Source organism: Strix uralensis, chromosome 15 (genome assembly GCF_047716275.1).
Source record: "Strix uralensis isolate ZFMK-TIS-50842 chromosome 15, bStrUra1, whole genome shotgun sequence".
In the NCBI taxonomy this organism is placed as follows: Eukaryota; Metazoa; Chordata; class Aves; order Strigiformes; family Strigidae; genus Strix; species Strix uralensis.
Window position 1 is genome coordinate 12,980,171 of NC_133986.1, and position 27,955 is coordinate 13,008,125.

Below are 27,955 nucleotides of genomic sequence, written 5' to 3' on the forward strand. Positions count from 1 at the left end.
CCGACACTTCCACACACAGTCACACTTCCACACACAGTCGCTGCGAGCTCCCCGCAAGCCCAGGGCAAGGCTCCCCCTTTCCAGGGCTCCCGGCGCCTCCCCGGGCATTAGACACGGCAGTCACAACTCCGAGTGGGCAAATGTGTCCCCCCCCAAGCCAGTGCAGCCACCCTGAGGGGACTGGGGGGGCGAGGGACAGAGGCCATCCCTGCCGAGGCATGAGGGTGACAGAGGGGAGGGAAATCCCAGCCAAGACATTAATTTTATTTTTTAAGAATAAAAAAAAACCCAAAACAGACAAAACTTCCTGAAAACAGCTTCCTACCTCATAATTTCACAGAAATTAGCTTGGAAACGTCATTCGCTCTCTCCCCTTGCTCCCGTACCTCCTCCAGGCTCTGCCCTTTCCCCTCCCCACCCAGCCCCCCCGGGCACAGGCAGCACCAGCTGGTCATGCCGAGGGGCTCTGGCCCCCACCCCGAGGAGCCAAAACCTCCCTTCCCCTCCACGGCAGATCCCAGGGAGGGGAACAGGAGGGTTTGGGCAGCCCCAGTGGGCTCGTACCCCTCTCCTCACCCCTGTGGGTACTGGTACCCCCCAAAAAAGCTCAGCTCTCCAGCCTGGTGCAGTGACAAGGCACTGGGCATTTTGGGGGCGGGGGGGGTGACCCAGCAGAGTCAGCGCCGGCTGTGAGCTCGGGTACCACTTCTCTACCGCCGGCACCAGCCCGGCACAGCCCCTCGGGACCCACTGGCGCTGGGAACCAGTCTGGAGGCTTTAACCCCTCCCGACAGCAGGGTGCCCACCGTCCCGGCGCTAATGAGTTAATAAATTCATTTCTGACTAAGAAATTAGACCCTTAAGAAAAAAATCACCACCCGCTTTTGCCCTCCCCCGCCCCCCCCCCCCCCCCCCCACCAAAATAACCACGGTTCGTTTACGGGTGACCTCCGTGCCGGCACCGAGGCGTGTCGGTGGAGGCCAGGGCGCAGCGGGGGCCGGTGGTGACCTGCCTCCGGCGGGCGCAGGGGGGTCGGGGGCTTCGGGCCAGGCTGGGGGTGCTGCTAGTCCTTGGGTGGCTTCTTGCTGCGGGCGTTCCACATGCCGCGCTTGGAGTGGTAGTAATGGTAAAAGTTCCTGAGACGCAAGCGCTCCACCTCCAGCCCACTCTGAAGGACCCTGCAGCCAGATGGACGGACGGACAGACGCTCAGGTGAGGGAGGACGGGGCAGGTGGATGCGGCCCCCCACCAAAGGGAGGCTTTGCCCCCTCGCCACCACATCGCCCCAGACTTGAGCCAGCCCGGTGGAGGGGAGAGTGCTTTTCCCTGGGGGGATGCACCCAAGTCAGCGTGGCCAGCCCTGCCGGGGGATGGGGGGCTGTCAGGACCCCCTGTCTCACCTGTCCAGGAGCTCCCAGTCCTCCCCGCCCCAGCGGTCTCTGAACTCCTCCGTGTTCATCCCTCCCACACGGTCAAAGTCCGACTTGTAGATGCCGAAGAGGCCGAAGCCGTTCACCTCCCAGTAGCCTGGAGGGGGGAGAGCAATGAGGCGAGGGGTGTGGGGGGACCCCAAATCCCCAGGCCGTCACCTCTGCGCTCTCCCTGCTGCCTGGAAACCACAGAAATGCCCCATCCCAGCCCCTCTTCCCCCCCTCCTGGGTCTGTCCCTGTCACTGCCACTGTGGGGATGCACCGGGTGACAGCCCGTTTTTGGGGAGCATCACACCCAGCGTGCCTCAAGCTCCCCTGGGCTTGAATCCCACCTTTCCGCAGCAAAACCAACCCATCCTCCCCAAGCATCCCACCACAACCCAGCACAGTGGCTGCCTCCGGGCAGGTGGGGGACATTTTCCAGGCGGAGGGGAAGGGAGGGCGCTCACCGTTGGGCTCCCGCGGGGAGCTGCCGCAGCTCAGCCTCATGACGATGGGCGCGTAGGCCAGCTTCCCCTCCACGCAGTGCTTCCGGATGCTGTCCAGGATATTGGGGGGGAAATGGATGTGCAGGTCGCAGAGGAAGACGATGCTGTGCCCGTCCTGCGGGAGGGGGACAGACAAGGGGGAAGATCAGGGCAAAAAGTTGCACGGAGGCGAGAGCTGGTTCTGTTCCCCGGCTCACCTCGACTGTGTCCACGCCAGCCTGCAGCCCGGCCGAGCGCTCAAAGTTCCCCATGCGCCGCAGGTACTGGTAGCTGAGGACAGAGGACGGGGGGTTAGGGCTGGTGACCGAAAGGGACACGGCCACGAGCGGGACAGGGACCATCAGCGAGGAGAGGGGACTCTCAGGTGCCGACAACTCATGCCAAGGGTCCCCCTGCAGAGAGGAGGTTCCTGCATCCCCAACTCCTTTGCATGGAAAACAAGTTTAAACCCCTAAAAAGGAGGAGGCAAGGGGCAGCGAGGCAGAGACCCGGGCTGGGCTGGGGAAGGAGCGTGGGTCATGTGAGCAGCACCACGACAGCCTGTCCCACCAGGAGCAGCCCCACAGAGCCCCCCGCAGCCTCTGGGGAGCGGGGTGGGACCCGGAGCTCGCACGGGGGGTTACCGGGGCAGTCGGGCATCCTGCAGGGCTTTCTCAACATCCATGTCGTCGCTGTCGAAGTCCACCAGGATGACGTTGAAGTTGGTGTCCTTCGTAGCCCCGTAGAGGCGGGCCATGTCCGAGATGAACTGCTGGACCCAGCGGGCTTGGTTCTTCACTGCCAGACACAGCCACAAACATCCCTCAGGCTCGCCACGGGGGGCCCAAGAGCACCCCCCTCTCCAACCAACACCCCTTCTGAGGAGACGTGACCACCTCAGCAGCTTACAAGAAGCGATAACCCCCTTGGGCCAGCTCAGAGCATGCAAAGGGGTTGCCTTCCTCCTGCCGGAGGATGCTGAGGGCAGAGGGAGCAGCGGAGACCCCAGGGAGTCACGTCCTGCCGTCACCTACCGGGCACCACGAAGTGCACCATGACGTCCTGCTTCCAGCTGAGCCGCAGCGGCCGGCACAGGACGGGTTTCCCATAGAGGATGCTCCAGGTGCTCGGCTGGGGCTCGGTGGCCCCCAGAGCCGGCCCGTCGGGGTTGGCCTCAGCACTGTCGTCCTGCTTGCCCTGGTGCAGGAGGACGTAGACGTACTCGGAGAGCCGCACCGTCCGCTGGCCCCGCTCCGCCAGCTCCAGCTCCAGCAGGTAGCGATTCCCCCGCGCCGTGTCCCGACGCTTCTCCACGTTGACGATCCTCAGGAGGGTGTAGATGCTACAGGGAAAGGAGAAGCACTCGAACACACCAGCTCCACTCCCTGCAGCTCCCCTGCTCGCGGGGTTGGCCCCAACCCACCATCCAGCTCACCCGGCCCCAGGGAGGGCGAAGGCACCCCCTGCCCGCGCCCCGCTCCCTCCCTACCCTCCGTTCTTCTCGTTGAGCTTCTCCATGTACTGTGCCACCACGTCGACGACCTCGCTCTCACTCAGCTGCAGGTTGCCCGACACGTTGCAGCGCAGATCGTTCCAGTCAGAGCGCAGGAGCTCGAAGTCCACCGAGCTGACGCTGAACGTCCTCTGCCAGTTGATGGAGTCCTCCAGCCAGCTCTGCTGCAGCTCCCCGGTCTCGTAGCTGTAGTCTGACACCTCTTCTTCCTCCTCCTCCTCTTCCTCCTGGCCCTTTCCCTCCTCCCGCTGGGACGCCGTTGTCTCTGACATCTTCAGAAAGGATGTCACCCGCGGCCCCTCCGAGCGGGCCACCTCAGAGGAGTTGTAAGCAGCGGTGGCCGCTGTCCTGCTCGGGGCAGGAGTCGTGTCCTCGTGGGTCTCCCTGCTGAAGAGCCCTTCAGTCCCCAGGGCGAGGAGGCTGGGCAGCGCCCTCCGCTCAGTGCCCAGCTTGGGCGGCCGTTCCCACCTCCTGCCACCCGTACGGGCACTCTTCCGCCTGGCAGCATCCTTCTCCTTGGAGAGGTTGCTCAGGAGCCAGGGGCTGCGGCGGCCAGGGACGGCACGGAGCTTGCTGGAGGCCATGGGGTACTTCTGAGGGGTCCTGGAGCGCAGGTGGACTTTCTTCAGAGGCTTTGGGTAAAGGAAGATGCCGGGGAAGGCCGGCTCCTGTGCCGGGACTTTGCGCTTCCCTGGCTGCAGCCTGGTCACGTAAACCTTCTCCTGGGCTTTCCGGGGCTTCTTCTCCTCCCTGGGTGCTGCAGCCTTGCTGGGACCCGGCGTTCTGGCTTTGCCGCCAAAGATGGGAACGGAGAGGTGGGGTTGGAGGCTCAGGGCCCCAGCGTGCTTCGAAGTCACCAGCAGCCCCAGCTCATCCTCCTCACCCTCGCCAGGATCCTGGGGTAACCAACTGAGCACCCGCCCACGGACCTGCTCTGGCACAGGGCCCGCGTCTTCCTCCCCACGGAGGTCCTGGAGGGCAGCCGCTGGGCTGGCGCTGGCCCGGTGAGACGTGTCCCGTCCTCCCGGCTGCCCAGGCGTGCCCGCTTCCTCCCGGGCCTGGCCCTGCTTGCGGCGAAAGCTGTAATAGTCCAGGTCGTCTCCGTAATCCCCAGTGACCGGCGGGGTCTCTTTCCCTCTGGCTCCGGGTACCGGCCCGAAGCTCTTCTCCTTGACTTCGGGAGGTGGGTCTGTGGGCTCAGGGCTGTCCACTCCTTCCTCCTCCTCCTCATCCTCGAGGAAGTCTAGGGAGTAAAGGCAGAGATAAACACCCCAAGGGTCCCAGCCGCTGGGCAAAGCCCCTGCAGTGTGCTGGCCCAAGGCGAGGGGGCAAAGCTTGTCTGCAGCAAGAGATGAACCTGTGAGAGGCCTCTGGGCGAGGGGGCCCGGGAGCTGGCGGGCACTGAGCGATGCTCAGTGGGGCTGGCAGCTCAGGCTCTGCCCGTTAACCCCCCCAAACCTTGGCCGCATCTCGGCACCACTCATATTGCATCCGGGAGCAAGCCCAGCCTGCCAGGGCTCTGCCAGGCTGCGAGGCGACAGCAAGGCAGGCGCCACACAACCAGCTCCTGCGCATCCCTGGGAGCGTCCCCCGACGCCGTGGACAGCCCCCCAACTCCACGCTGCGTTCAGCCGCATCCTGCTGCCCCCTGACCAAGCCAACCCGGGAGATACAGGTGCTCAAGAAGCAGGGAGGGTGAATCCCAACCCCAGCATCCCGCAGCGCTTTGTGGCGGAGCCAAGCAGGATGGGCGCCCACGGAGCGCACGGGACTGCTCTGAGCAAGCTGCTCCATGCAGCCCTGCCCTGCTCGAGCCCCCCGGCACTGCCAGAGGCATCCCGGAGCCGCATCTGCGAGGGGCTGGGCTGGCATGGGAGGACACGGGGTGCTCAGCCCCATGCCACGCTGACGAGAGACGCCCAAAGAGCCGCCAGCGGGCAGCGGTGACTCACTGTCTGGGTTGAGAAAGAGAAACGCTCGCTGGCGCGGATCCTCCTCCTCTTCATCCATCTTCATGTACTTATAAAAACCAAACCTGGGAGATGGAGAGGGAAGATGAGGTCCTGGAGATACGGGAGGGATGGGTGCGCGAGGGGACATGCTCGTGCACATGCGAGCTGGCGCAGGAACGTCCCTGGCCGCGGCGCGGGCACCCGGGCACAGCCTGGCTCTGAAGGGAGCCAGGATTCCCAAAATCTGGGAGCGCTGCCAGCCCTCAGGCTGCCGCTGCCAGAGAGATGGGAAAAGAGCTGTCCTGGAGGTGGCCCTTCCACAGGGGACGGAGCTCGGGGGACACACAGCTGAGGGTGCCCCATCTCAGCACCGCTCCTCCAGCTCTTGGAGCACCCTGTTGACATCAGCCCCCTCCATGTGCCACCCCCGAACACCGGCCCCCCAACACTTACTTCTCCAGGTAGAGGGGGGACTCTCTGTAGAAGCACTTGTTCTCCGTCTCCATGTGAGTGAGGCGTGTGAAGTCATTGGGGTACACAAACGAGAGGTAGACCTGGGGAGACGACCACGCCGCTGTCACCGCGGCGCAGAGCGGGCTTGCTCCGAGGAAGTACGGGCTGGCGGGGCTAGAAGCCCTGGACCCAAGGCCCTCAACAGCAAGGTGACCCCCAAACACCCCGCAGGGCTTTTAACCCAAATCTTTTCAGGTCATGATGGGGAAGCTCAGCCTGATGCTCCATCAAGGGATGTTTTCTCCTGGATTTGAACCAGGTGTAACCATCCCTGCCCCGGGGTGAGGGCAAAGCGTTCGGCTTGGCCGCGTCTCCCAAGGGAGTGTGGCCCTGTCCCCATCCCGGGGACACTTACGAATTGCAGGCCCTGGTAGCGGGCGATGGGAAAGTCCTTCACCACGTAGGTAGGGCTGTAGGCACAGGGCACCAGCACATTCTCCACTCGCGAGGCCTCAATCGCAGGCGCTGAGGAGAAGCAGCCGCAGCTCAGCCCCAGGCCGTGCCCCGCCACCCCTGTAGCTCAACCCATGTTATAGTTTGTAGCCAAACCACCCCACCTTGTCGCCCCACAGACCCCAGCAGAGATTCCCTCCAGCCAGGAGATGGGCAGAAGGCAGGAGGGATGCGCTGGGTGCCCGTGACAGCCAGGTCCTGCCTTCTGCCTCCCCCAAAACCCCACAGAGATGCGCGAGGGCCCGGTCCCAGCCACTTACTGAGGAAGAAGGTGTCCCTGGGGTCAGACTTCAGCATGTCAGCCCCGTGCTCATCCCGCTGTGCCTCCCAGAGGTAGCTCCCGCTGTGGCTGGCCAAGGTCTGCGGGATGTGCTCCACGTGGTTCATCTTCAGGGACGACTCATCTGCAGAAGGCCAGGACAAGGGCTGAACCCCGCGGGCCTCCTGTCCCAGGAGCATCCTCCAAGGTGGCACCTCCCAACCTCTCTGTCTCTCCCACCAAGAGGGCTCAGATTGTGGATTCTTCCTGCTCCCAGGGGAACAAGGGAAGCCGATGTGTTTGCACGAGGGCAAAGCCAGCTCCGCCCGCCCTCTCACACACTTGCAGACCCCCATGACTAATCAGTCTAATGATCATTGCCATCAGCTAATGAGGACAAGGGTACAGCTGATCTTAGCCAGGCAGCCCCAGCTCCCATTACAGCATCACTCACCAAAGACAAGGGGTGGGAACGCTCCAGGGCTTTAACTCCCAAGGACACAGGAATTAAACCGTGAATGTTTGTCCCCGAAGAGGTGCAGGTAAATGCAACGTGAGCTGGTTTTGCCTCCTATTCAGGGCGAGGGTGGCGTGTCGTCCTTGGCTATCAACCAGCCCCCAGACCTCCCCGAGGGAGGTCACCTCACTCTGGTCACCTTGGCCATGCTTGGAGCTGCCTGCTCTGAGCACCCAAGGGTGCTCCCTCCCTCTCCAGGGAGCCCTGCCTGCAGCAGAGCTGCGGGGAAGCAGGCAGGTCCTGAAGCAAGCAGGAACCCCCTTCCCAAGCCCCAGATTCTCTTGCTTGTGGCAGAGAAGGGCTCCCCAAACACCTCCACGCAGCTGCAGAGGTTGGGCCGCAACCTCCGGCAAAGCCCGGAGAAAGGGAAGGAACGAGGATGCTCTGCACGTGGCCGGCGTCCCCCAGGCGGCAGGGATGGGCTCCCCACAAGGGACATGGCTTCGCCCCAGGGCTGCTGCCAGGGTCCAGGGGAGCCAGGGAGCAGGAAAGTGAAGCAGAAAGAGCCGGCAATGATGGATAGCAGTTGGGGGTGGAATTTATTTGCACGTCATCCATCTCACGGGCACCTGCATCGATACCAGCAATACCCCTCCATCCCTCTTCTCCCTGTTGATCCCCGGCTGCTGCCTATCCCCTCCCGCCTCATTGACACCTTCCAGGGCATGTTTGATAACCAGCCCTCCAGCGCATCAACCACCGGGGCAGGACCCATGTATCAAGCCCTTTCTCGCTGCCAGGAAAGGGGCAGGAAGCAGAAGATCTATAGATTTAATTAAACCTTGCACCATCCATCCCTGCTTACACAACAGCTCCTCGTAACTCAGGGCCAGGCCAGAGCCTCCGTGATCTCATTAGCAGGGACGAGGCCGGAGCACCCAGAGCGCCGCGATTCCGTGGCGTCGCCTCCGCAGCCCGTTTTTAAGAAGGTCGCAGCACTCTCCCGGAATCGCCCCTACCCCTGCAGCCCCTCGCCTCCTTCCCTACAGCCAGCAGAAGCTCTAGGGGGGGTTGAGAGGCTGAGACCTTCCCCCAGGATCTGATTTCCCAGGCTCTGGTGCTGTCTCTCCCCGGCTGCACCAATACGTACAGCCCCCTCGCCGCAGCAGCCCACAGGCACGCGAGGCCCTTACCTGTGTACAGAGAGATGTAGGAGGAGTCGATCACTTCGAACTTCAAGCTGGGGAGGAAAACTCGCCACTGGAAAAAAAGATAAAAGGAGATGGAGATTGAGTGGGAGGGTGGCAGGGGTCCAAGATGCAGCTGCCCAACCCCAGGCACCCTTGGACGGGTCCTCCCCATCCTCAGCTCCCAGAAACTTCTCTGCACTGATCCCAGCCCCAACCCTGCGGGAGGGAAACAAGGGAGAGGATTAATCCTGCCCCAGCAGAGACCCAGGCCCATCTCCTGCTCTCACGCGAGGCCGTCGAGGATTAGCAGGCACTCGCTGTGTGGTGGGAGAGGGGGAGGCTCCCACCGGCGCTCCCCTCTCAGCACCAGGGTGCTCCCGGGACAGCCCCAGCCCCAGCCCTGCATCGGCAGCGTCACGGGAGGCAGCTCAGCCGCGGGGCGGCCGTGCAGGGCAGGGGCGACACCGGGGCATGGGGCAGCTTCTCCACACACCCCCCTCCAACCTCGGGGAACAGCGCAGGGTGGCCACGGCACCCCTCGAGGGCCTGAGCCAAAGCCGAGGCGCATGGAGCCCTACAACCCCCCTCTCCCCCCGGTGAACAGCCGTTAGCAGCAGTTTGCCCTCACGGGCAGGGGTGCAGCGCCCAACCAACCATGAGCACTTTAAAAGCACATCTCGAGCCTTTGTCCAGACAAGCCCTTAAATACCCACAGGGAGAGACACATCAGGGTCCTGCTTTTTTGTTGTTGCTGTTTCTTTATGAACATCTGAAAGGCTTCCCTCCCTACAGCAAAAAAAATGTCTGCCCCCCTCTATTTGTTTTTCACAGCAGAAATGCAGATCTTATCGGGATGGAGGAGATGGAGCCCTGGGAGGGCGAGGCTGAGCGAGGGGGAGGAGAGCGCCAGCGAGGAAGGGGTGTTGTCAGCCTCCCTGAAGCCTTGCTGGCACAAGTTCGACTCCAGTGATTAATGACTGCTTGGGAGAAAGGAAACCTTTGCTAATGAGCCAACACCTTCCCCTCCCAGAGACAGCCCGAGCTCCTGACACACACACTCCAGGCTTTGCCAGGGCTGTGCAGCCAAGGCAGGCAAGTTCAGATTTGAAATTCCTGGTATCTCGAAGCGGGAAAAGGAGAAAGGGCCCCACTCCATCACCCCGGCCACCTCTCCCAGCACCAACCCTGGGACACGAGCCGGCCAGGCGGGCTGCCGTTGGAGATGAGCCCCGGCTCCATCGCAGTGACACTGGCTTGTCCCCGCTGCAGACGGAGCCACCGGCAGCCAGGAATCGTGGCTTTGCTCCAGGATAAAGCGTTTTAACACGCACTGGGAAAAGCCCCGGCGTCGGCTCTTGACAGGCCAAGCCTTGAAAGGAGCCCGGGGTGGGGACATTTACTCACGCCAACTTCCACGTGGTCTGAACCTCGGTCGTCTTGTTTGTGGAGCAGCTCGAAGTAGTAGCGTCTGGAGGACATGAGGCTGCACAGGAGGGGAGGAAGCCGGTTAGAAATCATTGCTGAGCCAACTGCTGCCGCTGCCGGGGCGATGGGAGCCCCCATGCCAGAGGAGTCGTCTCGGGACACCCTCTCTTTCTTGCTCCCCTGTGGCTAACCCTTCCCAGGGCAGGGAGACGGGCAGCGCGGGGTGGGCACCTGCTCCCCCCCCACTGCTGAGAAGCTTCGTGAGATCAGGGGGATCCCCCGTTCCCACCTCATCCTCTGCAGAGGTGGCTGCGGCCCCCAACACCTTCAAGCCATGGACCAGGGGCACATTTGTCTGAGCTCCTGTCGCGCCCAGACCCCACGTGCCGCTTGGGCAGAGAGCATGGCTGGGGAGGAGGAGCTGGCCAGAGCCAGCGTGCAGCCAGCAGCTCTGTCTCCTGCCTCCAGCCACCCGGGATGGGCAGCAAGAGCAAGGACACGCTTACCGGAGGGGCTTGGAGACTTGTGAGCTGAATTTGGTGAACTCTCCCGGCGCCGTCCACTCGGTGCCCAGCTGGGGGAAGGAAGAAGGGGCGTGTGTGAGCACCAGGGACAGTGGGGGTGAAGCAGGCCCGAGGACCAGACCCCACCAGGCCGTGGGATCTCTCCTCCACCTCCATCGGGCACTACGCCGGGCTGCAGAAAGGCTCTTCAGGCAGGAGGACATCCCGGGAGCTCCACCCCAGGGCTGCTTGTCCCCAGCTGGTGGCACTCCTGCCACAAGAACTTGTCACTGGCCAACAACACTGCGATCCCAGAAATGCACGGCTGCGATGATGGTTTCCCATTATAGGGGTTAACGCCAGGGAAATCCAGGAGCAAGTGTTAAAACTCCTATTCTGGGACATAAGCTGGTCTTTGGTAGCTACAACTAGGATGGGACCAAGGGGCAGACGGTCCTTCAGAAGCCAAACCAGGCCTGGCCAGGGGCAGAGATGGCACTGGGCCGAAGTAGCCCAGCATCTCCCATGGGGGCAAAGCAGCAGGAAAGTTGCCTCTGGCAAAGACACACACAGACCCCGCACGCTCCCCTGCAGCAGAGGTAGAATTTGTGGTGGCTGAAGAGCACGCACAGGTCTGAAACATCGTTAATTGAGCACCAGGGATCCCCAGAAGGCACTCGGGATGGTTATCGGCATGCTGGGAGCAGGGAGCGAGGCAGCCCGGAGCATCCCTGGGGCGGGAAAGGCAAAGGGCGGAGGACGAGGGCTCGTACCTTGCCCACGAACGCAGCCAGCCGGGAGTTGGAGGGACTGTCGTCAGAGCTGAGCCAGAACTCCGAGTTGTCATCTGATGCCACAGAAAACTGGAAATCCCCTGCGGAGAGCAAAGGAGAAGGTCACTGCAGCGGGACGCAGCAGCGCCGGTGGCGTGGGCCCAGCCCCAGTGCCCCGTTGTGAGGTGGGGAAACAGGGGTGGGTGGGCAGAGGTGATGGGGCCGCCCCAGACCCTGCATCCTGGCTCTGCCCTGGATGGGAGTGGGGCTTCGCCTCCCTCCGAAGCAACCAGGAAAAAGGGTCTTGGCTCCAGAAGCACCCTCCTCCCTGGGAGCCAGGGGTTTGGGGACTGTCCCTAATTGCCCTCCTGTCCTCGGGTGGCCCAAGCAGGGGGAAGGAGGCAGCTTCTCCACGTTGCTGCAGGGGGAGAAGAGGCCAGGCTCCATCACTCACCATCCTTGAAGGGGTGGATGTAGCCAAAAATCCTCAGCCCGTAGTTCTTCCACTTGGGTGACACAGCCAGCTTCTTCACTGTGGTGCGGGTCTGCGGAGGAGAGACACAGACGTAGAGGCATGAGCAGTTCGTGCCCAGGCTCATGCCTGGCACCAAAATCCCCCAGCCCACCTCCTCCTTGTTATCCCAGGGTCCCGTGCCCCTGGCACCAGAGGGGACACAGAGGGCCCATCACCACCCACCTCTCCATCCATCCCTGCTCTGCTGGGCATTTCCTGCCCTAAACCAAACCAAAAACAAGAGGGAATGGCCTCAAGCTGCGCCAGGGCAAGGTCAGACTGGCTCTTAGGAAGTATTTCTTTGCAGAAGGGGTTGTTGGGCGTTGGAATGGGCTGCCCAGGGCAGGGGTGGAGTCCCCATCCCTGAAGGGGTTTAAGAGTGGGGTTGACCCAGCACTGAGGGGTCTGGTGGAGTTGAGAACGGTCAGGGTAAGGTTCATGGTTGGACTGGATGATCTTCAAGGGCTTTTCCAACCGCGATGATTCTGGGATTCTGTGAAAAAGCTTGCAGGCAAAGTCTTGAGGACCAAGCCCACAGCCAGTGGAGATCCAGCAGCGCCCAGAGAGGGACGAGCAGACCCTCCCTCTGACCCACCACCATCAGGCTGGGACTCACGTGGGGAAAGAGTGGAAAATGGAGGTTCTTCCTCAGGTGCCTCACGGCCCCTCCGCACCAGTCTTCGAAGACGTGCAAGTTTGCCTTCCCTTTGTACTGTGGGATGAGAGAGGGCGATGAGCAGGTGTCCTCCTCGTGTCCCCCCTTGCCCCCCCAGGACAGTGTGAGGGCAGGTGAAACACGGGCACGTTGGCCCCAGGACGGCTGGTGGAGCGGGGAGAACAGCTCTAGGTGGCTTTGGAGCCCAGCACACTACAGGGACGTGGGCTGCGGGCTCCCCAGAGCAGGGCTGGGCCACCTCCTCCTCCACCCTCCCCGTGCTGCTTCCTGCCACCCACCTGCTCGTTCCAGGGCAAAGCCTGCTTGGTCAGGTTGAGCTTGGGCTGCGTGGTGGCTCGGCTGGAGCGTTGGCCTCTGGAAAACCACCCGTCCAAGTCCTGCCCATCGTTCTGCCAGGGAAGCAGGAGGGAGAGAGGAGAGATGGGGGGATCGGGGCCAGCCCAGCTGCGCTTGCAGGAGGTCTCCCTAGATCTAAATGTCTCATTTTGGATGTCAAGCATTGCCAAACCAAGACAAAAGCTTTCAAGGCTAATGGCAAAGGAAAGCAGGGGAGCAGGAGGCAGAAGAATATTGGCAAGGTGTCCTGGGGAGCAGTTTCAAAATGTTCCAGCTAAACTAATTTCCCTTCCTCTGCTGAGGAGAGAAACTTCTCCAAAACAGTGAGTTTTCTGTTCATCCGAAATGTTCAACTGGTCTGATGGGCTACTGGAAGTGGATTCTTTTGGGCTCCATCTCCAAAAAAGCAGAAGCAATCTCTATGTCCGCTCCTGGGCAGAGGAAGAGGGATGTTCCCCCACTCCCTCTCTTCCTTTGAAGGGGATTAGATTAATCCAATCACTCGTCTCCCGCAATTTAGAGAGATTAGGTGAGCGTTCACCTGCCCCCAGCTTGCTGAAAAGACGATGGGTGGCAAGGAAGAGCCGGGCACTCCTGGAGCCCAGAGCATCTCCCTCTTCCTCCACATTGGCACCCGTAGGCAGAGCGGAGCGGGACCGTGCCACCCCTGGGCATTGCCCCAAGTCTGCCATCACGTCCCCAGGCGCGCGGGTGGAGGAGGCACAAGGGACCAGCCAGCACGTGGGGCAGGAAGAGCCACCAGCCCTCTCCAAAGTGACTGCTGAGCTGCCACCCCATCCTTCCCCGGGACGATGGGAAGCTGCGCCTGTCATGCGGGGCCCTGGCTGGTGTCACAGCCCATGGTCACACTCAGCACCCATCCTCTCCAGGGATGGGGCCGAGGGGACACGGATGTCCCTGCCACCTCTCTCAGAGGAAGTCCCCGCCATCGCCCCCCACGGCAGGGAAGGACCATGGCACCCCTGAAGAGCAGAGCCGACCCTCCGAGCACAGAGCCCGGCTCCGGGGCCAGGCGAGAGCCGCAGCATCAACAAAGCGCAGCCCGTTAGGATGCACAGCACCAAAGAAACAATTAGCCAACTTTGCCTAAATGAACTCATTAGCGTCGCAGAGTAGGGGAGCGGTGCCCTCGAAAGACCTTATTAGGGAGGTGGCGTAATTGTGCCATGCTTGTTGGAAGGATTCACCCTCCTCCCGGGGAAAGCCGAGATGCTGTTCCTGCCGTCCTCACCCAGCACCAGCCCGGGCTTTCTCCGAGCACCTCGTTTTCCTCCTTTGTCCGTCTGTCCCTTATAAACGAGGAGCTGGGAGAGATCAGCGCGGGGGTTGTCCCTTCTCGCCTGTCCCCCGCCAGCCAGGCACCACCAGCCTCTCCCCATCCCTATTTCTCACGGCCTGATTGCTGCCAAGTCTGACGCCCGCTCTCCTTCCCGGCACGTGCCTCTCCACCCCAGCACCTGGAAGAGCCTCTGTCGCTCCGCCGAGAGGGACTGGGACGAGTCTCCATCCCACAGGTGCAACAGGTGGAGGGGACGAGCCACCGGCACCCTGCCCTGCCCCAGAGAGAAAGGACCGGCTGTGCCGACGAGATCTGCAGGTGGGAGCTCACCAGGAGGAAAGTTTTCTGTCTCCTTTTTTGAAGCAGTGTTTTTTCGCTCCGGTTTGCGGAGTCCCTCTGAGCCGGGCTGTTTGCTTTCAAACTGGAGTGAACTTTTCCCCCGCCCGCCCCAACAGAGGAGACTATTCACAGCCCAGCTCCCCGCAGCTGGGAACGGGGGGGTGGGTTATTTGCTGAAGGTGAGGACAAACTGGCCTTTTAATTGCAGAGCTGGGGGTGCTGCAGATGTGCAGCAGCCACAAAAGACAAGGGGCAGGGCGAGGCATGACAAGATGGGTGCCGAGGGGGCTCCAGCACAGGAACTCAGTGCTTCTCCCCTTCTCCAGACACAAACACCCACACTCCAAGTACCGGGGCTGGGGAACAGCCCAAGCAATGCCCACCCTGACAGCAAGGCGTTGCCACAGGGCCGTGCAGCAGTTTGGCAGTGACCCGCTGCTGGAACGGGCAGGGGACACCCCACGGCTTCCTACCCCCGGCACCCGCCTGCCCTGCTCCAAAGCCTCATGGTGACAACACGTTGAACGGGGGACAGCAGGGTGTGGAATGAGGGCTCAGTGACAACAGGGTGTCCTCGTGGCTACGATGCCAAGTGTCTTGGCAAGGAGAGATTCTCTCTCCAGCTTCTGCTTGGAGCCCCCACCTGGGGCACACTGGGTCCAGTTTGGGGCTCTCCAGGGCAGGCCAGACAGACAGAGGTTGGCATGAGGACACAGAGGTGGCTTTGCCCAGCAAAACGGGACCTTATCGCTGAGACAGCTCCGTGACAGGAGCAGGGAAGACAATGCCAGGCCCCTCTCAGAGGAGCACAGCGACGGGGCAAGAGGCACAACACTAAAAGTTTCAGCATGATATCTGGGATTTTGTTTAGCCACCACGAGGGTGGCTGAGCAGAAGGGAGAGGTTGTGCCCTCTCCATCCTTGGGTCTGCTCAGCAGGACCAGGCCTGGTGCTGGGAGGGGACTCGGAGCAGTGACCTGCACAGGGCCCTTCCCACCCGCCCGCGCTCCGGCTCTCATTACCATCAGCTCCTCCTCATGGCTCTCGCTGGACTCCTCGGCTTTCCTCCGCCGCGCCGATGCCCGGGCCACCGCCGGCCGCCTGACGGGATCGGTCACCTCCCCCAGCCTCTCGCCATCTGCGAGGGGAGCAGGAAAAGGAGTGAGACCACAGCTACCCGCCACGTCCTCCCCGTCCCAACACCACCCCTCTTTTGGGGACACCCCCTCACCCCGGCACGGGGAAGGGCTGGTGCTGCCAGCAGGGAGGGACACGGGACGGCAGCAAGGGGCTCTGGCTGCGAATCCCCTCGTTACATCTGTACTAAGCAGCCTGCAGCAGCTCATCAGCACCAGGTTTAACTACACCCCCCGCAGCCCAGCTCGCGGCCCTTTATGTAAGACACAGCCAGGATAAGCTCCCGTGGGATCCTGCTCCCCATCCAGCCGGGGGGACACAGCCCGGCTCTTCTACCCCCCTCCAGCTCTCCCGGGGCATCCCACAGCTCTGCCCAGAGCACACTGGCTCCGAGCCCCCCCGAACATATTCTCCCCAAACACATCTTCCCACCCCCCAACACCTTGCTAAAGGCACCATCACGAATCCCTCACCGACAGCCCCATCATGGGCGATGTCGTTACCGTGTGCTGCATTAATTACCCCCAACCTACGATCTCCCCTCTGCAGCTCACACCCATCTTCCTCGGGCTGCAAGAACAGGTTTATTTTAAACTGCCCTCGCTTCCCAGCATCAAAATAACCGACTTCCCCCAAAAGAACGGCGCAGACTTGGAAAATGTATTAGTTATTCCGGGGAGGGCACATCCCCTTTCTCTGCCTCCAAACTTTTCAGACAGGCGCCCCAAAACCCGATGGGACGGCGGGAGTTGGCGGTTCGGCCGTCGCTGCCGGCTCGGCGTTTCAAACGGGCATCGGGGAAGCCCAGCGCAACGCTGGAAGAGGCGGGTGTCTAAGAGCCACTGCCGCCACCTGTGAGTCCCCACCGCAGCTCGGGGTGCCCCCGGAGCTCCCCCCTCCCACGCCATTAGTATTCCAGCGGCCACGCAGCCGGCATCTCCTTGGAGATGGCAGCACAACTCCCACCCCCACCACGGGGACAGGAAATTAAGCTCTAAAGCCCCTTCTTCTGCTCTCAGCCATTCTTCGGCCCCTGGCAGCTCCGGCTCTCTCCTGGCAGCTCGCTGCCTCCCTCCAGCCACCCTCCTCCCCTCGCCCATCTTCATCCCGCGGCCCGAGGAGAGCGATGGGGAGCACGGCAGGGAGGAGCGGTGCCAGGGCCAGCGCTCCCCATCCCTCCCAGGGATGCTCCTGCCAGCACGGGCGGTCGAAATCAAACCTATCCTCGCTACACCAAGGCCGCGGATGCCGCTGCTCCGGCACGGAGGCAGGGGTCGGTGTTATTCCGTGCCCCCCCCGACGACGCTGACCTGTGGATGAATCACAGCCATGAGGAGGAGTTAAATGCTCCCAAGGCACCTGCCAAAGTGGGGGGGACACGCTGCAAGTCCTGGCCCCTGAATGGACTAACCCCCCGCTGCCAAGCCCTGCGTCCCGGCCAGCAAACTGAGCCAGCAGCAGCCCAGGCCACACCGCAGGGGGTAACAAAAGTGGTCACCCCTCCTCGCTCAGCCCTTATTTACCTCTGGGTGCCCCACCCGGGTTTGGGTCCCTGCTACAAGGCCCTGCGTAAACTGGAGCGAGGTTACGTGATATAAACTGGAGCAAAGGGGGGAAAAAGCCACGTGCTCCCCCCAGCGAGGCTGCGCAGGCTCTGTCCCAAAGCCGTGAGCCCCCGGCCCGCTCCCCAGCCCCAGGCCCCAGCACCATCCTCACCAAGGACCCGCTCAAGCTCAAGCCACCATAAAGGAGCAGGACAGGGCTTGTGCTCCCTACCCCGGTTTGCATCTAAACTAAATGCCACTGCTGCTCTGACAGGGTTTAAGTAATACCGAGGCTCAAAACCCGTGTGCCTTCAGCAAAACCCTCTCTCTTCTTGGCGGGGAGGCAAGTGCTCGCCCCGAGAGGCACCTGCATCCTGGGAGGAGCGAAAGCACCAGCAAAGCCCCGGAAAAAGGCTCCCAGGCTTCTGTGCTGATGTTTATTCCCCTGTAATTTAAATATTGGATAGGAAAGGCAAGGGCAGCCTTAGCCAAACACCCAACAGCTCAGCAGCCTGGGTGGGAAGTGGAAATAAATGTGGCCCTTGATAAGGGGAGGGCAAGGCCAGCACCTTGTGCCAATGAGCATCACTTTGCTCCCCCCCAGAAAATGGAGCCCCTTTGGTCTGAACCTCACCGCTGCAAGAGAGGGTGGCAGGAGAGGAAAAGGGAGAAAGCAGTGCAGGGAGGAAGGAGGGTTTCAGTCGTCATCCCCCCCGGCTCAGTTTCCTCCTGCGCATCCTCCCTGCACTCTCTGGCACCGGCCGTGGGCCATACCCAGCCCGGCAGCTCCCCCAGCACCCCCGGGATGCACAGCCAGCGCTGCCGCACCCAGTAATTCCGCTCACCTGCCTCTTTCCCTCTTTCAAGGGTCAGAAAGAGCCGCACAAAGGTGGGAAGCAGGGGTGAGAGGATGGGGGAAAGTCTGGAGGATGAGCAAGGGACCTGCTCACTCGGGGGCTGGTGTTCCTTGGGGGATGCTGGCAGGGAGGCACTCAGAGCTCTTCGCCCAGCGAACACGGGAGCGACGCTAACGCTTCCAGAGCAGCACAAGGAGGGGGCCGGAGGTGCCATCCCATGAATGTCTGAGTCCCAGCAGCCTCCAGCCAGCGAGTCAGAGCCAGGAGTGGTCCTCAGGATGAGGCTGGGGGTGCAAGGGAACAAGTTCCGACCCCATCGCCCAGTGCAGAGACCCGGGCAACGCCTCCCCTGGAGAGAAGAGTCTCCCCGTTATCACAGCCACAGAAACTCCCCCGTGCAGCCTCCCCCTCCGCCGGGAAGCACAGAGGGGCCTTTCACACAGCAGACTCCTGCCCCCCCGCCTTGCCCTCGGCTGACGGCGCGCAGCTCACTCGCCCCGAACACAGCCCCTTTCTTCGCTTGGGCGTCGGAGCCGGGATTTCTCCTGCAGCTTTCTGGACCCTTTCCAAACCCTCCAACGTGGTTAGAGATGCCCCTCACTTACGCTTCCTCCCGCATCTCCTAATTGCTCCTAAGGAGCCTCCCCTCCACAGCTGCTCGCTGCAAGCTCGCTCCGCTCTCACCCCATACCCAGACCAGGGGTAAACCCAGTGTGGGCCCAGCAAGCTGAGCTGCCTCGGCACGGAGCGGGGAAGCTCATGGGAGCATCCGCAAAAGGATCAGGGCTGGGATTCTCAAAATCCCCAGCTCCTGCCCTCCAGCTGGATGCTCAGCCCCAGTGAGCTCCAGCAGCTCCCCGGGGAGATGTGGGGTGGGATGGGCTGGGCTGGCCATCAGGCACCCACGGATGGAGCCACTGGAGAGGAACTGCCGGGATGGGACAGTGGTCGGGCAACACCTCGGCGCACTCTGCCCGGCTCCAGGTATGGCCACGACTCAGCTCCCCATCCCAGAGGTGCCCATATGAGGATGAAAACCCCCAAGCAGCAGTCGAGGACTCTGCAGGGACAGAGAGCGTTGGCTCGGCGGTGGGGAGGGTGCTGGAGGAGGCGGCAGCACCGCCCAGGACCTCAGAGGATCCTCCCATCCAGCACAAGTGCACGGTTAGAGTCCGACCCCGCGTGTCCTGGTGAGCGATGCTGAGCCCCGGGGGCTTCAGGGGTGAGAATCCTTCCCCTGGAGAAGCCTCCAGCAGCAGCACCAGACCCTCGGGACCCTTCGTCTCTCTTTTCCCTCTCAAAAGAGACCCCAAGGGGCACCAAGTGCCTGGGTCCAGCCAGTGAGAGGAGAAACAACCCCAGCCCCGAGTTCCCAAGCACATCGCTGGGTGAGATTCGAGGCATGGTCCCTGTACTATTTCCAACCCCCTTCCTACCAAACTGACGCTCCAGAGCAGACACATGGAGCCGCGCCCCGCTGAAATATAACCCTCTGCTGCCCATCCCCTGCCTGCCCCACACCTCCCTGCCCAAGCCCAGCTGCCTGCAAAGCTCCCAGCCCCAATAAAGACACAGGTGAGCTGGCCAGAACCGGGGAGGACTGAAAAAATTATGATATTCACACAAAAAAATCATGTCTGAGCTCAAACCCCCAAAATCTTGTCCTAAAAAAAAAAAACCCCACAATATTTAAGCTGCAATTTGGAAGTGCCCCATGGGGTCTCCCAGGAGCCATGGTTTGGTTTGCCAGGCCCCGTGTCGCCTCGGCCTTAGCCAGCCTCCCCCTCGGTGCGGCACAGCCCCGTGCCACAGGGGCACGCTGGTGACAGTGGCCTACAGTTCCCCACCAGCTACCCCAAGGAGCATACCGTGGCCAGAGCAATGGAAAAGGAGACGGCTGGGTTTAGCTCAGCGCTCCAAGAAATCCCCCCCGGGGTGCCCATCTGCTCTCCCGTCTTCCCATTCCTGCAGCAAAATCCGCACTGGCTGGGAGATGCCAAAGCAAAACCGGAGCTGCTGCCAGCCCAGCTGCGAGCTGCCTCACCACTGTCCATCCCTGCAGCACCAGTGGACTGGGCTGCAACAGGTTGCCAAAACCCTCCAGGTGTGTTCAGAGCTGCATCTTAACCTGGATCCCTACCCCTGGGGAAAAAGATGAGCTGGGAAGCAGCACCACCATCCACACACCGGGAACAGCCAGGAGAAACCCGACTGGAGCTTGGGGCACCCCCACCAACGCCAAGCCCTGTCCTCTAAACCAGAGCTGGGTTTTACTACTCACAGAAACACCATCCTAGGATTTGCTGCTCTGCTCAGCACCGCAGCACTGCCCCCAGCACACCCCCGAGCCCAGGTGATGGGTGAGGCATGGGCTGAGCACTGGCCCCAGGCGCAGGGTGGCTCTCCCTGCTCCGCGTGGGGAAGCAGACTGCCCGAGCAGCCAGCCCTGATGCTCAAAAAGATCAGGCAAAGCCTTCAGAGGCTGGAAAACCCAAGGCCTGGGTTAATTCCCTTAATTCCCACTGCCAGCTGCTGCAGGAAAACTTGGGACCAAGACAGGAGATTGCTGAGGGACCTTCATGGGCACATGCTGCTACCACGCCTTCCTCGGAGGATACAAACCCAAGAGGAAAGGCCAGGGAGGAGCTGGGATGGGATGGATGCCCTGCACCTCCATGCCACGGGGAAACGCTCAGGGACGGGCTGGAAACACCGGGACAACGGTCAGGATGCTGAGGACCAGGTTTCAGGCACGCTGAGTACCCTAAGTCTGAGCTGACATCCTCCACCCAAGCGAGGCTGCTCCTCATCTCTGAGCTCCTCCTGGATGCTTCTGAGCTCTCCAAACCCAGAGGAATGGGAGAGGGACAAAGCTTCTCCAGCACCCAGTCCAGCTACTCTGAGCCTGTCTGCACAGCTGGGAAACACTCCAAGTAAAGCAACCCTTGCCCATCCAGACCATCACATCCATCCCCTCCCTCCCCATGGAAAAAGAGAACTCAAATGCTACCAAACCAACGAGCCCACAAAGAAAGTGGGAGAAAAAAAGCAGCCCTTTGGGAAAAGCATGGTGGTGGAAAGAGAAGGGCCGGGGCCTCACTCATGGTGGCACGTTCAGCTATGACCGTGCCAAAGGGGAACACCAAGCCCGTGTTGGGAGGATGACAGTGAAAGAGGGATGAAGGCAGCGACTCGAGCTGGAAGACGTGCCGGGGATGCGGGAAGAGGGTGAGCAGCTCCGGGGGGACCATCCCAAGCACCTGCCGCAGGTTCAGGGAACAGAAAAGGAGAACAGCTCAACCCCGACACCTTCCCAGGGCGAGGACCGGGGCAGCTCAGGCTGACCTCTCCTCCTGTGCCCATCTTCAGTTAGTCCCAAACCACAAAGCAGGTCAGGATCAGGGGCAGAGTAATGCCCAGGGGGTGCCACCTCCGCAGGAGCCCGCAGGAGGGAGAAGTGCCCTCCCCAGGCTGCTCGTGCCCATCCTCGGACCCCAGAGAGCTGCAAATGCTCCTGCTGTCCCCTGCAACACGAGCGGCAGCATCCCTCCGGCCACGCAGGACCGCTCCACACCCCACGCCCCGGCACATCCTCCCAGAACGGGGCACAAAAGCGAGCCCACCCCCACCAAGGCTCAACCCCCCAAGGGCTGAACCTGCCGTGATAAGACTCAGGGAGCGGAATGAGCAGCAACGTGACGCCAGGTGACATTTAAACCCAGACACAGCTGCAGCAAAGGTGGCAGTGTCGGCGTTTTTATTAAACCCACCGGTTTAATTACCAACAGCCCAGCGCTCTCCAGCACAGACACAGCCTCCGAGTCAGGCGCCAGAGAAGAGAGGCATGAGCTGCTGCTTGGGAGGGGCCCAGATCTCCCCCATTTCCCCCATCTCACACCCCACGGTGCATCCATCAGCCTCCGGTCCCCAGCTGCTCCAGCATCGTTTCATTCCGCACCTGCTCGCAGCCCGAAGGTTTCGCTTCCTGGGCCGCAGCCTCTGGAGGAGGTTACTCACAGCCCGCGACGTGCCGGGAATCGGGCAGAATTCATTCCACCCTGAACATATTTCAGCCTCCACCTCACCCCGCAGACAGCCCATGGGGTTTATCAGTTCACCTGCCAGCTTTCCAACCCGTTCCAGCCAACATCTGGTTCACCTCCACCGGCCCCGGGTGCTTTTAACCTTTCCCTTCTCTTCAATTTGGCAGCGAATTCGGCTGAGCTCTACCCCTTTGCAGAGACCATCCGCTCCTGATTACCCTCACCCCCCAAATCCTCCTGCACATCTCACTCCTGCCGGTCAGCACTCGGCTCCCCCCATCTCCTCACCAGCCGAAATCCCCCCCATCCTGCCATTGCCAAGGCAACCACCCACCGATACCTCAGGGCAGCTGCTCACCCCCTCCCAAACTGCAGCTCTGGAGACACCGGCCATGGTTCGGAGAGGGGATGGAGGGGAAGGACAAAGCTCCCCAAACACCAACACCAAGAGCTCCTTGTGCTTGGGAAAAGCCTCTACCATGGGGCGTGGAAAACATTTCACCCTCCCCGAGCATCTCCAGACATACAGCGGCTACGCCTTCGGAGCAGAGAGCTTTCCTAATAAAAAAAATCCCTGCCCCGGCCCTCGCAGCTGTCACCTCCGGGCCAGGGGAAGCCGAGAGCGATGGCAGCGGCCAGGACGCATGTCACCCACAGAGACCACAAGGCCGGTAGAGAAATCCCGCAGAGCTGAGGGACCTGGCTTGGTCCCCCCGGGCTTCCCAGAGGCCCCTTCCATAGGGATCTGCCTTTTTCCCAGACACTGAGGCAGTGACCGGTGACCCCAGAGCCTCAACAGCTCTGCAGTTAAAGGAGACTTCAAAGGAAGCCCCAAGGGGAGGAAAACAGCGCAGGAAATTAACTGACAGCAAATGCCCACATTAAAGGGGATGGAGAATATTTTTTTATCAGGTTGTTTTATGTCTTTTTTTTTTATGCTTTAAAAAGGACTTAAGCTGCCAGGACTTGGAAGATCCCCCATGGCTGAGGAGAGATGAAGGGCTTTGCTCTCTTCTCCCGCCGCCACCGAGGTCCAGCGGGACCTGTTGCCCCCTCCCCGCACAGACACACGCATGTGCTGGAACCAGCCCCTCTGCCTGGGCTCCAGAGCAAGAAACGCGCCCGCAATGTCCCTTCCCTGGGGAGGGACCACGCAGCTCCCAGGAGGGCAAAGCAAAGGGCGAAGCATCCCCAGAAATAAAGCTACACCCCTGCTGCTGCTCCCTCCTGGGAGTATTTCGGGCAGAGGGAGCAGGACCCAGGGTCAGGGTTATAAAGCCCTTTTCCCCAGGCAGGGGGGCAGAGCCAGGCTCCCCCCACGCTCTGCCTTACTGGTCAATGTGGGCAAGAGGACCGGCTCCAGCACCACAGGGTCCCCACATGGTCACTCCAGCCCACCACGACCCCCAGACAGACGGTCAGAGCAGAGACAGGATCAGGCCCAGGCTCCTGCCCCCTCCCTCTCAGCGCCAGGGTGCATCACAGCCAGCCCCCAGCCCCCCCAAACCAGCAGCGAGCAGAGCTGCAGCACCCAGCAGCAGGAGGGCAGAGTTAAGGATAAATTACCCCGGCATAACCCATCTGTTTTCACTTCACTATCAAGCCCTGCGATTCCCCACCTCCCTTGGCTTCAAGGGACATTTTTGGGGGACCACACCCCCGATGCCAAGTGGGGGGGGGTCACAGCCAGGGGAGAGGTGCTGCCTCAGGGTGGTTCAAATCCAGTCGTGACTGTGAATAGCCAAATTTTTGCCTCTGAACAACCCAAAATAGGCACGTGCCAAATTTTTCCCATACTTCTCCCCCATCACCTGCCAAAAAGCCCCGAGATGCCCCCAGCCCCCCCAGCCAAAGGACAGGGCTCACTTGTCCTTCCGTCCATCCGCCTCCTTTTCCATCCGGCTCGCTCTTGGCAGGTCCGGCGCGGTGACAAAGAGCCGATTCAGGGGAGTGGGGCACCTGAGAGGAGCAGGGCAAGGAGCCCAGGGCAAACTGGGCCACAGCCCGGCAGGGAAGACAGGGGTTGCAGGGCTCCCACCTGGAGAAACAGCCCCAGTGACACCAAAATCAGCCCATCCCCCCTGCCCCAAACCTCCCTGTTGGGCAGCGGAGATGGGACCAGCCTTCCCCAGCACCGGGACCCCACGCAGAGGGGGTGTCCATCCAGGGAAAGCAGCCTTTTCTAGCAGGGGGAGGAGAGCGGGGCGATGCCGAGAAAGAAAAGCAGCCCCCAGCCTCCTCGCTAACCCTTCTGCCCTTCCTCTTCAAAGGGCTCCTTCTCATCCTCTTCCCTACCTGCTCCCGGTGTCCCTGACAAAAGGAACGAAACCCACCGTGGTTTGCAGCGTTTCAGCCTCCCAATTAAAATCAAAGGCTACATCACAACCGCCCTGTCCCAGAGAGACGTGTGATCCCCTGCAGTTCGCGGGAAACACGCCTGTGCATCATCCCAAACCTTCGCCCTCCTCCTCCTCCCCCTGCGCGAGACCCCGAAGGACAGTCCCCAGGGAGGGACAAGGCTCTGCGTGCAGCAATGGGCTGAGCCAAAGAGCACCCAACCCATCCCCACTTCTGCCTCAGAGCATTTTGGGGAGCCCCCTGGGACACGCAGAGGGGTGCCCCCCACTCCCACACGCCAGGTGAAGCTCACGAGGACGCGCGCAGCCAGACCCAGGCAGCGCCGCGCCCCGCGGGTGTCAACAACCTGGCTGGGTTTTCCTCCCCAGGCAGCTCTGCTTGAGCTGTGAATCGGCTTTCGCCTCCTCCAGCACGCGTCCTGCGCTCCCCCAGCCACCAAACCCTCCCGAAACCCTGCTCCCAGCACCGCTGCCCGTTCAGCGCCACCAATGCCCCTGCGAGATGGCTGCTGGGGCAGCAGGACCAGCCCCGCACCCCTGCTAAGAGCCATTTCAGATTTTTACTGTATTTTTTTTCCCCTTCTTCCTTTTCTTTCTTCTTTTTTTTCCATTCCACCTGGCACGCCAGCATTTCCACCCCATTGACTCGGAGCGGTTTCCAGCCGGGAGAACACCGTAATGGCCTCATTATTTCAGATGAGGAATCTGTGTGTTCAATTAGGCAGAGAAGGGTAATTATCTACTTGTAGAAGATAAGGAAAGGGGGGGTATTTTATCAGGGACACAGCACCACCACAGCTTCCAGCCAAGTCCCCAGATGCTCCAGCTCTGTGTGTGACACCAGCTGGGCCGAGGGGACACAGGTACCCCCCAAATAATCCCCCCACACCTTTGCTGTGCTCCCCAACACATGCCGACCCCACTGCCGCCACTCGGCCTGGTCCCCCCACACCCTACACCCCTCCAAGCTGCCGAAAGCCTCGTGCCCTGCACCTTCAGCCTCCAGAAGGTACCTCTGCTGGGCGACACTTCATTAAATGAGTAATTAACCTTTTTTTTTATACAACTTCTGCCAGGTGAGGCAAGCTGGGCAGCATCCTCAGCAGCAGGCAGACAGGTTCTGGCTCACAGTGTCCCCCCCCTCCCAGAAAAAAGTAATCTCCAAATCTCAGACACCTTTCAGCGCACAGCCCCCTGCGGTGGTGCTGAGGAGCCCTGCAGCCCCCCCAGGGACAAGTGTCCCCCCTGTCCCACACACCAGAGCCACCGGCAGACCCCAAGGATCAGAGAGGAGGATGGAGACGGGCCAGCCGGGAGGCCATGGTGACCCTCCCCTCCCACTCGCTCGCCCCAGCCCAGGGACACCCGCTAAGCCCGGGGGATATCAGCTACCGGCTGCTTTCCGGGAACACAGCGCACGCCACCAGCCGCACTCCCCCACCGGCTTGGGGGGTGTCTCCTGCAAAAGCTGGGAGATGGAGATGAGCAGCAGGACCCCCGTGGCCACGGGAAGGGAGTGTTTCCCCCAGCGTGGCACGAAGGTGGCTTCAATGCCAGCGAGGTGAAGGGGGAAAACATCTCTGGGTAGAGGGGGCTGCCCCAGAGCCCTCCTCCAGCACAGCTCTGCCTTTCAGCTCTCCCCACTCTCAGCCCCAAACCCTTCCCTCTCCCCCCAAGCTCTCGCACCAAGCTTTTTCTTGATTTTTTTTTTCCCCTCAGATTTTTTTTTTTTTGACTCCATTCGATATTTTTCCAACTAAACCAGCTCCCTGGCTCTCCCGCTCTGGCTCTCTGCTGAGTTGCAGCAGCAGGACAAGGGTGACTGAACCCCCTTCCCCAGCCTCCACCCAACCCCTCTCCATCACCCCACTTCCAAAAAGGCTCAGCAAGACCAAAACTCCAGCTTTGCTACACGCTCGCCCAGGCTTTAGGCATCAACTGGAAAATCCCAGTGCAAGAGGCAGCATCTCCCTGGAGTCTGGTCCCGGACAGCGGAGAGGGGCACGACCCAGCCCGGGCGAGGCCCAGCTTCCCCTGGGGAAGCACCCACCTTGCCACACCCCACGGGGCCAGAGGAGACCCCCATGCTCCCCATGGCATGGGGCAAACCCAAACCCCATCGCCGCACCAGTGGAAAACGCTGCCGGAGCGCTGAGCTGGCCCGGCACCTCCCAGGCTGCGATCCCCCCACACCATCCCCACCTCTATCCCCCCCTCCCGCGGACTCTCTTCTCCTCCAAAGCCCCCCCCCCCGGCTCGCAGCCACAGGGTTTCCCCAGACCGGGGCTGCGCATCCCCTCGCTGCTCCAGCAAACCCCACGGCCCCCTGATGGGCCGGCTGGGATGCAGAGCACGTAAGGAGGCGGTGGGGGAGAGCGGGAATAGGCACCCACCGCGTTCAGCACCCGAAAACACACCGGCATCGCTCCCTGCATCCCCCCCCCGGAGGGAAACCTCATCCCACCCTCGCACCACTGTGCCCCGACGCCCGGAGGGACCCCGACCCGCGGTGTTCACAGCCAGGCAGCCGCAGGGCCGGCGACCCCACACCACCTCCCCCCCGCTCGAGGCTGCTGGTCCCGAAAGAGGAAGGACTGAGCCCTCCTTAACACCAGGATAATTGCGGGGACGCGGGGCAGCCGCTGGCAGTTACTTCTGTAACTTGTGGCTTTTCCATTAAGCATGACCCTGCAGCAGAGAAAAGAAAACAAGCGGCGCAGCCTCCCCATAACCCCTCCTTTGAGGCGATGCACAAGCAGCCTCATTTCCTGCTTCTCTTATTAGCATTATCCCGATTTCACCGTAAGGCCCAGAAATTTGCAGGATCATGCTGCTGCTATGGTCGGAAACTTTGGGTTTGCCAGCTGAGAGGCTTCACCGGCCTCCAGAACTGCCCTGACCCGCTCGGGAAAGCCATTTCTTGCCTAAATACACACTAACTCTCAATTCTTTCTCATTTTTTTAGGACAAAAACCGCTAGGCGAGTTCAGTCCGACCAGAAATGTTACAGCTCAAGTTTCACCCAGCACATATTTCGTGTAGTTTTATGCCCCCGCGAGCAGGCCAACGAGGTCTGCAAGGGTAAAGCCAGGAGCGATTAAGCACGAAGCCAAAATCGCAGGGCGAGGGCTAGCACCTGCCCCTCCGGATTAGCCATCCCAGATGGCATCCTCGGGCGTCAGCCGAGGGCTGGAGGAGGAAGGATTTTTTTCGGGTAGAGAAGCACGGGCTGAGAAAGTGTTGGGAAAGGATGGGAGGGTTGGGTTGGCCCTTCCAGGCGGCGACGAGTGGCTATAAATGGCCTTCTTTGTCATCGCAGCCAGAGCGGCGGCGGAAAAACGAGGACGGAGCCGCTCGAGGCGGGGGGGGAAGGAAAAAACCCGCGACCGGTTTGGGGTCCCTCCTGGGTCTCCTCTGGTCACCCCGATCCCTGAAGGGGCGAGGCCGGGGCGCGGTGCCTGCGGTGGGGTCCCGCTCTCCCCAACCCCGCCCGGGCGCTGCAGGACCGACAGCCGCCGGTGGGATGGGGGGGGGCTGCCGCCACCCCGGGCCAGAGCGGAGCCGGGGAGGGGCGGGGGGGGATGCTCGGGACACCCGGCGTGGTGGCGGGCACCCGCCACCCTTTGGGGGGGACCCCAAACCCCACCGAGGGCTCGCACCGAGGGGTGATGGGGATCGGGGGTGCCCCCCGCTGCTACCCCGGCTCGGGGGGGGTATCTCCCGTGCTCCCCCTCCCGGTTACCTCTGCCGTAGGCGAAGGGGAGGCGCAGGGCGCGGCCCTGGCGCACCAGGCTGATGTGGAGGTAGGTGAACCAGACGGCGAAGGTGAGCAGCACCAGCAGCAGCAGCAGCTTCAGCTGCTTCCGGAGCTTCTTCACCGGGAGCCGCGGCATCCTGCCCCCCGCATCGCCCCCC

The 27,955-nt window shown here is 61.7% G+C and overlaps 1 protein-coding gene across 1 annotated transcript; it reads right to left on the reverse strand.

Moving 5' to 3' along the window:
* Window positions 1-937: 937 nt before the first annotated feature.
* On the reverse strand, window positions 938-27,939 carry B4GALNT4 (beta-1,4-N-acetyl-galactosaminyltransferase 4). The gene is made up of 20 exons (XM_074884442.1): window positions 27,783-27,939; window positions 15,125-15,240; window positions 12,406-12,516; window positions 12,068-12,163; window positions 11,392-11,482; window positions 10,938-11,038; window positions 10,168-10,235; window positions 9,641-9,719; window positions 8,240-8,306; window positions 6,591-6,734; window positions 6,233-6,342; window positions 5,818-5,918; window positions 5,365-5,447; window positions 3,389-4,655; window positions 2,934-3,241; window positions 2,544-2,697; window positions 2,118-2,190; window positions 1,882-2,035; window positions 1,402-1,528; window positions 938-1,179 (listed from the first exon to the last, which is right to left on the reverse strand). Exons 1-20 carry the CDS (start codon window positions 27,931-27,933, stop codon window positions 1,065-1,067), a joined length of 3,516 nt encoding a protein of 1,171 aa, XP_074740543.1. The 5' UTR covers window positions 27,934-27,939; the 3' UTR covers window positions 938-1,064.
* Window positions 27,940-27,955: the final 16 nt, after the last annotated feature.